Source organism: Tigriopus californicus, chromosome 4 (assembly GCF_007210705.1).
Source record: "Tigriopus californicus strain San Diego chromosome 4, Tcal_SD_v2.1, whole genome shotgun sequence".
Lineage (NCBI taxonomy): Eukaryota > Metazoa > Arthropoda > Copepoda > Harpacticoida > Harpacticidae > Tigriopus > Tigriopus californicus.
Genome location: NC_081443.1, coordinates 1,392,758 through 1,402,631, shown reverse-complemented (window position 1 = coordinate 1,402,631; position 9,874 = coordinate 1,392,758). Strand labels below are relative to the sequence as shown.

Genomic DNA, 9,874 nt, shown 5'->3' with positions numbered 1-9,874 from the left:
AAATACTTGAATGTGATTGTAATTTTGCAATTGAAAGTCCCGAGTAGAGAATCTCGTAATTTTTAATGTCGACACTAATCGATGGACAAGTTTTTTGCTATTACTTCTCCAACAAACTCTTCCAATCATTTTCCCACCTCGAACAAATATCTTGGTTGAGTGGAACCCAAAAATATGGTTTTCTTCCTTCAATGATGTATTTGTTTGTCCAACTAGACACTACAATGGTCCTTGGCCGAAAGAGGGGCCTTGATACTTTATGTATACTCGACTATTGGCGAAGTCGCGTCTGTACAAGGAGGAACAACGAGGTGCTCGCCGTCGAGTTCTATTCATCTGTATGACACACTCCCTCTCTCTCAGGCAGTCCCTCCCTTACTGCAAGTGTTTGAATATTGTGTAGGCCTACATCACGTCGACGGGGAGTTGAAGCAAAGGCCGACCCCTCGGTCTTCGCCTTTTTCCCCCGACGAGTTGTTCTGGCTCAAATTCTTGCCTCAGTCTTCATTCTCCACTCCTGGCGCTCGATCCTGTCCACGGAGTTTACAGCTCACACGCCGTTGTTGAACGAGTTCTACAACTTCAGTACTATTAGGACTACTACTACTACTACTTCGACTTCCACCATCATTGCTGCTACTAGTACTACCACTACTAGCTTACAACAAAGGCCAAAGTTGGCACACGTCGTGGTGTAGGATAGCCGCAACCAGTCCGAAACTTTTTATTTCATGTTCCTTGGGTGATCAAGATGAATTTGAGAGTCGTTTAAGTGTGCCAGTGGAATTTTTTTGACGAGTAAATCCCATGGTTCAAAGTTGTGATGAAGACCAACACCGCCAACTACATCAGTTTTCCTAGCGGGAAGGCCTGCTTGATGGAGGACCAAGAGACCTCCGTGTGTGATTACTACTTCTCCTCTGGTGGAAGTTCAATTAGCAATGGCAGCATGGGATGTTGTGGCCGTAAGTCTCGTCGTTTATCCATCCGTAAATGAATGAATGACTAGATATACTAGTTTATAGTGTGCATGTGTGTGTGCGTGAGTTTGAATGCACGTACTGTACGTCTGGATTGGCTGCTAATATTTTGTTCCGAGAAACGCTGTCCAGATTGCCGAGAGATTCCCTGAATCGATTGGGAAGAAGACATTCTGATGAGGAGCCTTGGTAGTCAAACTAGCGTGACCGACTTGTTGAAAAGTGTCGAAATCATGAATGAAGCGTCAGCAAGAGTGCGAAAAAAGAACGAAAGTACGGATTAAGGCTTCCATATTTCGCACCTCGAGACCCAGACTGGAAATGACTAAGGCGATGAATGAAATATCGCCCGATGATGACCTAGTGACTGATTTATTTGTTGATCAAATACCACCAACAATTTTGCCTCTAAATTCTCTAAATTTGGGTCTAAGATTTGGAGAAAAAAAGATTCGACAAATATTTCTAGACATGGAACGAATCCAAGTGAAAAAAAATGAACCTTGCTTCCTTAGTCAAAAGTAAAATACATTTTTTCCACGACACTTCAAGAGTTGACAAAATGGACTCGTGTCTATTTGGATTTGAGAGGATATGAGAGTTATTACGAATCAGTGGTAAACAGTAATGCAACGGTTGTTTACTTTAGTTACTTTATCTTCCGTAAACTAAATCGTCTCTTGGCAGTCTTAGAGCATTGTGCAATCAAACGCGATAATTTGCACGATTTGAATGGAATTTGCTGACAAGTAACCTTCCTTCCTTTAAGTACAAAGTAGGACTCTCCATTATATTCAAAATCGTTCAAACTCACGTTGCTGGGTCCAACTGTAAAGAGTTTAAAAATGATATCTTTTGTCAAGTAATGGGAAAAATGTTCTTGAATTTATTGGGAGAGCGATTTCAAAATTGGGTATGTTTTGTGATGAATTCGCACCTAGAAAAAGATGAATGGCCCTCAGATTCTGATCAATAGATTAGCGTACACGATTTGTTGAAATATTTTGTGCCCTCCAGTTTTTTTGTTTGCGTTGAAATCATGGAACAAGTTTGAGAAATTGGTTTCATTTTTTAGAACTGGTTTACCCAAAGTATCCTCTTTGCTTCCCATTTAAAGACTCCTTGTCCCTTGCGTCTTAGTTGAAAAATATTTCTTGATTTATTCTATTTTTTTTAAATATCCCCAGGGGCATGGATTTGTTATGACAAGTGTCATGAAAAATAATCACTTATACCTTGATTCCGACCTAAATCTCCACGATATTTTCTTGCTCATTTCTTGGTAAAAAAACCACATGCCGTTGAGGTTTTTTATATGCAGCAACACTTCAATAATCTGAAATAAAGTGGGACATACGACTCTAGAAGGTGGAACGAAGTTTGATTCAAGATCAATTTTCTAATTCAGAGGTATAAATCGGATGTACGGTACAGCAGACGAAGTTTGATTCAAGATCAATTTTCTAATTCAGAGGTATAAATCTTTCATGTTAAGCTGCTGTGGATTCCATTGCCATTAGCAGTAAGGAAGTCCGCAAAAAGCTGAAATAATAGCAAAAATAGCTATGACGGATCGATTTCTTTTGCATCATTCCACCACTGAAGAACTATTGATCATTTGTATGAGAAACTCTCCTGTCAATGTTTGATGGATCGAAATGAATGTTCAAACCTGTCACCGCACAACAGATTTAATTAAAAATTTTCATATTACTTACTTTTTTGGTCAAAGAGAGTGTTTTTATTTGACCAATGTCAGACCAAAAGAGACCGAATCCGAAAACCTTTTATTTTAAAGAGAAAATTTCAATCTCCTTGTTAGACGCAGACGCATTGTAGAAGGATTGGGTAGCAAAATTAGGAGCCAACATTATTTCAAAATTGTACCCTCATAAATTATGGTTAACAGAGAGTATTTATTTGAGGACCAAAAATGGAAATTGGGCGTTGGGGGGAGCTCCAGAAACATTTGCCAAAGAAGACGACAATTCATTTATGATGTTGGGGAGCCTATTGGTAATAATGAAATTATATATTGTGGAGAATTTACTCCAATCTATCATGTCCATTTTAAAAATCAAATCAATTTATGGCTTCGGTTCGAGTTGAATGTCGATCACAAAGACCAGTATGACCTGGCATAAACACTCGCCACCAAAGCATTATTTTCCATCCTGTTTTTTTCTCCACACATGTGGTTCAAGACACTCTTTTGAATGTTAGGTTCCCAATTATCCACATATGTTCGACTTGAACACCTGATGAAAATGAATTGTGTGACTGTTTATGTTTATTTCAGAGAGACGTAGAAGAGTCATAATCTCTCATTGTTTATCAAGAAAGAGACGTACTATGTACCATAATTAGGCCTTCAAATAAAGAGCATAAATTAAATGTAAAAAGCAATATAATGGGAACTAGGTTTTAATTTGGTACGCATGGGGCGTTTATAAGATTACATACATGACAGATATCGTGTTTTTTATTGACAAAGCTTAGAGATCAAATCTCAAAGTGGAATAAGTCTGTAAACAAAGTGAACATGATCTATTGCCCTGTGTAAGAATAAGAATAAGATCTTGAAAGCACTTGTGAACTAACTAACTCAACATTCCTGTCCCTTGTATTTCGGAATAATTGGATGAATCTGCATGGATCGACAGGTAAACTTGTTTTATTTATAATGATCAACATGCCCCGCATAGTTTGACTAACTTTTGGTACCTGAAGTGCGCAAAGAAGGCAATAGTTCCTCACTTTATAACAGGAACATCCTCTTGTGATGAAACGATTCAGGCCTTATAAACAAAACTAATTGCGCAAAGAGAGAAGTGTGATGTAATGAAGGCAATGAATTTTTGTTGAGTCTAGTAATAAAGATAATATTGAAGCCATTCGTTTATGTGAGTCCCGCAAAATAGCTTGACTGGGGAAACTCAGCGATGAGTTTCATCAAGTTACCTGAAGCCAATGATTTCTAAAAGTTCGTAAAAATAAATGAGGTTTGTTGGGTTACTTAGAAAATAATGAAACAAACACGATTTATGCAAAAGCGTTATTCAATATAGTGAAACGAAAAAAAGCAATGTCATTTCCTGTTGCAATAAACCAATGAAAAATATTGCGACTGTTTTTCTGTGCTTTGAATTCAAAGTACGCTACTTTTCATATCCCCTGGCCATTTAAGAATGCATCTTACGGTAGTTTTGAATTAGAGGTATATATACCCCATGGAAAAACACATGAGCCTTGCCACCAATACCGACAAACAGAAGCAAAATTAAGACCCTGAATTTCGTCGTAATCTTTGTGGACAATTTGTTCCTGTCATGTTTGTTCCATCATGAATGAATTCAGGTCAGACAGCAAGCAAGCTAGCGAGCAAGCCAGCGAGCTGGCAAGTAAGACTGTCTTACAGCCAACAGCCGCGAGTGCGTTTTTTAGACCTTGGGGCCTCAAGGCCTCCCTCTTTCCTCTTCCCTCCTCTCTTCCTTCCTTCCTTCTTTCCTCCCTTCTTTCCTCCTCCTGCTCCTCCCCATCCATGTTTCCCTCGAACGCAAGATTTTTTTTTGTGAATGAATGAACAAGGCCGAGCTGGCTTGTGAGGCAAGAGCCAAGATGGCATATAGACAGAGAGTGAGTGCAATGAAGAGAGCGTGAGAGAGGCACGGAACACGCCACGGCAGCTGGAACAACGAAGGAAAACTTACTACTTCTGTACTTAAGAGACTCTCCTCTCCGTTCTATGTAGTTGAGTCTGTTGCTCCTTGTCAAATTTGTTCGTAAGTTCCACTTGCCGCCTAGGTTGGTTCTTCGTCCTCGTTGCAGCTCTGTGAACTAGACTACTACTTCTGTACGGCCTTCATCTTCTTCGTCTTGGAATGGAAAATAAGGGAAGAGAGGGACAGAGGGCTTTCCTTTCTTGCTTCTTCTGGCTCTTGTTCCTTGGGTTCCATTGAGGGTTTGAAAAAAATTATCCAGAGCTATTCGCGTTTCGCGTTATGGTTAGAACAAGGGGCAGTTTGAGAATGAAAATGAATGGCTATCGATTTCATGCAGGATTAATTGGTCTCGAATAGACATCCGGGAGGCAGTGAGTTTGATTAATTTCGTTCACTAGGGGGAAGGAACCTTGACCAATATTGATCTCTCGTTTTCATTCCAATGAGGAACTCCTGTGGGGTCCATTGGTTTGTTTGAAGTGTATGGATGTACTTAGAGTGAACCGTTGCCTAGTGCCTTCTTGAACAAGGGCCCGCCAATGGCGCGCCCTCTGTATGATAGAGAAGGGGAAGTATTCTCGGAAGTCACAACTCGAGTTTCGAAGACGGAAAACGATTCGGGAATTGATATTCTTGTGTCCTTCCCGTAAACATTGGCATGAGGGCTCTCAGTCAGTCGACCGTCGAATTATACAAAGTCACATCTCTTGTCCTTGATCCCTCTTCTTCATGGCGCCTATGAGAACTTCCGTCCCATCAGAAAACTTAAGAACGATGATGGAAGAAAGACGGGTTCCATGTGAAAACAAAAAGGAAGGAATAAGAGAGAGTTGGGATTTTATCAGCAATTTGAAATCTCTTTTTCGCTTTTTTTTAATGTGTAGTACACCTATGATTCGCAATGCTAAGTTTGTGTATATAGATATAGGTACTTGCATGCAGACAAATTTATTTTGCGTTGCTCCGTGGATTGCATTTGGGATGAAATTTTTAATTATGCCCAAAAGAACTTGTTCAATTGATTCACCCATCCTATGGACATAAAATGAAGTATATAACGCTTTGGCTCTAAAGTAAATTCTTTTGTCTCATTCATTCGTTTGTTGTTGAGGGAAGAAGCAATGAACAGAATCGGGATCAAGCACTAAAATCATCATCAAGCACAACTTGAAGTGTTCCCATTGAGACGAGGAAGGAAAGCTAACGGTGCAAGCTGGGTAAAAGACGGAAAGACCACAGTTGCACACCCGCAAACATTCACAAGACAAGAATAATGAGAAACGTTCGTGGCCTCGGATAATGTTCCAGTTCCATAATGGGACAATCCATTAGAGAAGATAGAAATGAATAGGACCGAACGCCTTGAGAAACCCCGTGTAAAGGTCTTACAACTGACTAAAGTTCATTGCACTTAGATGCAAACATGCTCTCCTCCAAGCTGTCACTCACATACACACAATAACTGGAAAGTGTCGACGAGAGCACGGTTTTGATCTATTTTAGATATCTAAGAAGAATTGTACTTTGTGAAAAAATCAGCCCAACAGTCTTAATACCAATTAACTTTCCTCTTTTAGGTGATCTCATTTTACCACACCATCCAAAATCAGCAGCATTACCAATCTCCGATAAAGATTCGACAAGGTCTTCCAAATCCAGACGGTCCCAACATACTTCCCCTGTTTCGGCAAATAGCACCAAGCACAACCATAACAGTATTACTAACTGGTTGAACGCCTTGAAGCTGAAACGATCACAGCACAAGCAGCAGCAACAACAACAACAACATCAGCAACCTATACAGCAACTTGGCGCTTCACTTTCATCTGGAGAACATTCGAGGAGCTCGTCGTTCCGCTCCAACGGCTCCAATACATCCTCAAACTCAAAATTCAAACAGGGGGGTAATACAACATTCTCAATTTGTCGGGCTCTCCGGAGATCCGTTCCCAAGCGGCTCAAGCACAAATCCAAATCGGACAATTGTCTCTACAAGATCGACGCTAATGTGAGTGGATTAGATGGAAGACATCTTTCGTATCATGACTTGAGGCACCACCTCGTCCGATCTCAAATTTCTCAAGATTCAGACTCCAGTGGTGGTAGCAGTGCTTGTGGACCAGTGAATAATTCCCACACCAACCGTTTTACCCGTAAGGTGTTCGACCTTACCAACGCTATCTCGGCTCGAGTGCACCCTTCTTCAGCTCAAAATCAAGGTCTTCATAGTAAGAGTAGACTAAAGAAGACCCGCTCCTTAGAAAAGGACTTTCCATTCAGGGTGGTTCAACCCAACCCAAATAGAGCTTGGCATCATCGGGTGGAAGAGGAGTGCAAAAGACGGACACGATCCTTGGAGAGAAACCATCGTTACCTGGTCACGCTAGATTCATCTTGCAGGTATGTAAATGTTTAGATAAATCGGATGGAACCAAGTCTGGTTTTTTTTCTCGATTTTCTTCACATTGAACGCAACTTGTATCTTTTAGCTATTCCCGAGAAGTTGGAAGTACCCAAGTCAATCTGGATCTTCATAACCTATCAAATAGAAGTGTTCACTTTCCCTCTCTTCACACTGTTCCCAATATTATAAACCCACGGGAAGAAGTCGACATACGTAATCGATATCAACCAGATCCAACTTATAAACCACCAGCAAGAGCGTTGCCAACGCCGGTGAAACCCACCACGGGAGGAAATATCAATAGGAGCACGCGGAGCAACAAAACTGGAAAGAATCGATCTGGTAGACATCACATTCACACTTGTTCCAAGCACTCGATCCCGATTCGCCCTGCAACCACTATGAGTGCAGCAACATCCATTGTCAATAAACCTGCTCGAGGTTGGCTCCATCCCGACCATTTATTCGCTCAAGATGGAGTGAATTATGCAGTTAGAGTAAGAGAAAATCATTTATGATTCGGACATTATTTGATTCGGTCGCTAATACTGCACATTCTTTTAACAGTACATCGGGTCCTTGGAAGTTAATACATCAATGAAAGTCCTGGATTTTGATACTCGATCTTCCATTGCTAAGTGAGTTGAGAGAAACATCCATTAACCTTTTTTCCCATCTTATTCATGAAAATGTGTCAATGGCATGTGTCGGCTCATTCATGTTTCCCGACACACCTTTTGCCGCGAAATTATTTGTATGATAGATAAACATTTAGACGATACATGATGCGATCTTTTCAGGGAATGCATTAACCGAATCTGTGAGGCATCTGGATTGAAATCGACTGACAAGAATCGGAGAGTCGATCCAAAGATTGCCTCAATGTTGGGTCAAACACCGTGTATGGACAAGGCTGGAGTCAATGTTCAACTTACGATCATGGTTCTATGGTTGAAACTGTCTGACTTGGATTCTGGCGAAGTAAGTTCTTCATGACCTTTCCCATTCAGTGTCGCTGTGGGTTTTAATGTTCCAAGCCCCAGGTTTGGTAGGCTTTCCAAAATAATCAAAATGGTGTGTTAGCCATAACAATACCTTACAGGGGCTTGAGACTAGGGATCTATTTCATGCAATTACATATTTCCGATTTCAGGCTATTTTTGTTCATGACATGCCTAACATATCGTTTGCCTCTGGTGGTGATGCGGAAACCTTAGATTACGTTGCCTATGTAGCCAAAGATAAAAACAACGTCAGATCATGCTACGTGCTCGAATGTGGTGGAGGATTGGCTCAAGAGGTTATCACCACCATAGGCCAGGCTTTCGAGTTGAGGTACGCATAAGAATATTATTGTGCAACTAAAGCAAATTCCTGATCCAAAATATTGCGTCCAAACGAATAGATTCAAGCAATTTCTGAAACGGACGCCGGGGACAATTTCACCGCCTTCCAGTCAAGGTCCGAAGCCTCCTCATCCATCCCGACAAACCTCAAGTTCAATGTCGATTCGAACGTCCAACCAAGATGAAGTGGAATATTACAATGACTTGCCAGGCAAAAGACCTCCACCTCCGCCACTAATTTCACCGGCACAAGCCGTAAAAGAATGGCACAAAAAAGGTTTGTGTTCAATAACGTATTTGCAATTCACCCTTATTTATATCCTAATTTCCCCCCAGAGTCTGCGATCAGCAATCTGATTGATTTCAACACCGATATCCCAGAATGTGTCAATGACGGTGTCATTCAGATCCACAACGCCTTTCAGCATTCATCCTCATCCTCGGCCTCATCCTCGCCCAAAAAGTTATCCAGCAATATGTCGCCTCGCGATCCGTTCGACATGAGTAAGTACCAACTAATACTTTCGACATTTCTAACTCACCCGGAAACCTAATGATGTGTTTGACGGTGGGCGTTCTTCTTAAGTCTGGGGATGAATAGCACTTTTCTGCTCTTCTTGCTCTAAGTTCACTCTTTACACAAAAAAGTCTTTTCCAAACCTACTTGATCGCCTGAGTCAACGGCGTTCATGAAATGAAATTTGGGAACTAGTTTCTATTCTAGACCTACTTTACAGGTCCATTTGCCACTCAGCCACCTTGCGGAGGAATTCCTTCTCCAGTATCAAAAAAGGCGCCAAACTCCTTCTTTCATTCAAATGATAAGTTATTATCACAGCTTTTGAAAGAAGATTGGTTTCACGGCCCGGTTTCTCGGCAAGAGGCTGAAAATCTGTTACAATTGGTAAGGCTTCCTGTCTGCTCTTGGTGTGTAAAACTATTTCTTTTACTCATTTATTTACTTTTCCTCACAGGATGGCGACTTCTTGGTGAGAGAATCCCAAGGCTCCAGAGGTCAATATGTCTTGACTGGGATGCAGAATAGTTCTAAAAAGCACCTCTTGTTAGTGGACCCTGAAGGAATTGTAAGCTTACATCAGCTTTTTTCTATCTCTAGTTCGTCCCTTATATTCAACTTCAATCCATGCAGGTTAGGACCAAAGATCGGGCCTTTGAATCGGTGAGCCATTTGATTGCGCATCATCGAGATAACAATTTGCCAATAATTTCCGCCGAATCTGCTTTGAGACTCAAAAGAGCAGTTGTCAAACGTCACTGAAATACCTGAAACCTCTTAAAACAATCCTTATTGGTATTGATCGTGTCCAATTCTGAGTGTCGGGAGTAAAAGATGTTTATTCCCCCCAGAGTGTCCTTCGTGAATTATAATTAAAGATATTCTTTTTACTCCGCCAATTTCTC

At 41.0% G+C, this 9,874-nt stretch overlaps 1 protein-coding gene across 1 annotated transcript; it reads left to right on the top strand.

Annotated features, from left to right (window-relative positions):
• The first annotated feature begins 529 nt into the window (after positions 1-529).
• Positions 530-9,859, top strand: LOC131878746 (uncharacterized). Its single transcript, XM_059224854.1, has 11 exons — positions 530-965; positions 6,280-7,102; positions 7,192-7,603; positions 7,674-7,744; positions 7,907-8,087; positions 8,260-8,441; positions 8,512-8,729; positions 8,789-8,956; positions 9,190-9,356; positions 9,427-9,537; positions 9,603-9,859. Exons 1-11 carry the CDS (start codon positions 824-826, stop codon positions 9,729-9,731), a joined length of 2,604 nt encoding a protein of 867 aa, XP_059080837.1. The 5' UTR covers positions 530-823; the 3' UTR covers positions 9,732-9,859.
• Positions 9,860-9,874: the final 15 nt, after the last annotated feature.

Bases quoted from the DNA above. Each gene is read 5' to 3' on its own strand.
- LOC131878746 (XM_059224854.1), top strand. From the start codon at position 824: ATGAAGACCAACACCGCCAACTACATCAGTTTTCCTAGCGGGAAGGCC. The intron at 7,103-7,191 runs GTATGTAAATGT...TGTATCTTTTAG, and splicing joins ACGCTAGATTCATCTTGCAG to CTATTCCCGAGAAGTTGGAA. The intron at 8,957-9,189 runs GTAAGTACCAAC...CCTACTTTACAG, and splicing joins TCGCGATCCGTTCGACATGA to GTCCATTTGCCACTCAGCCA.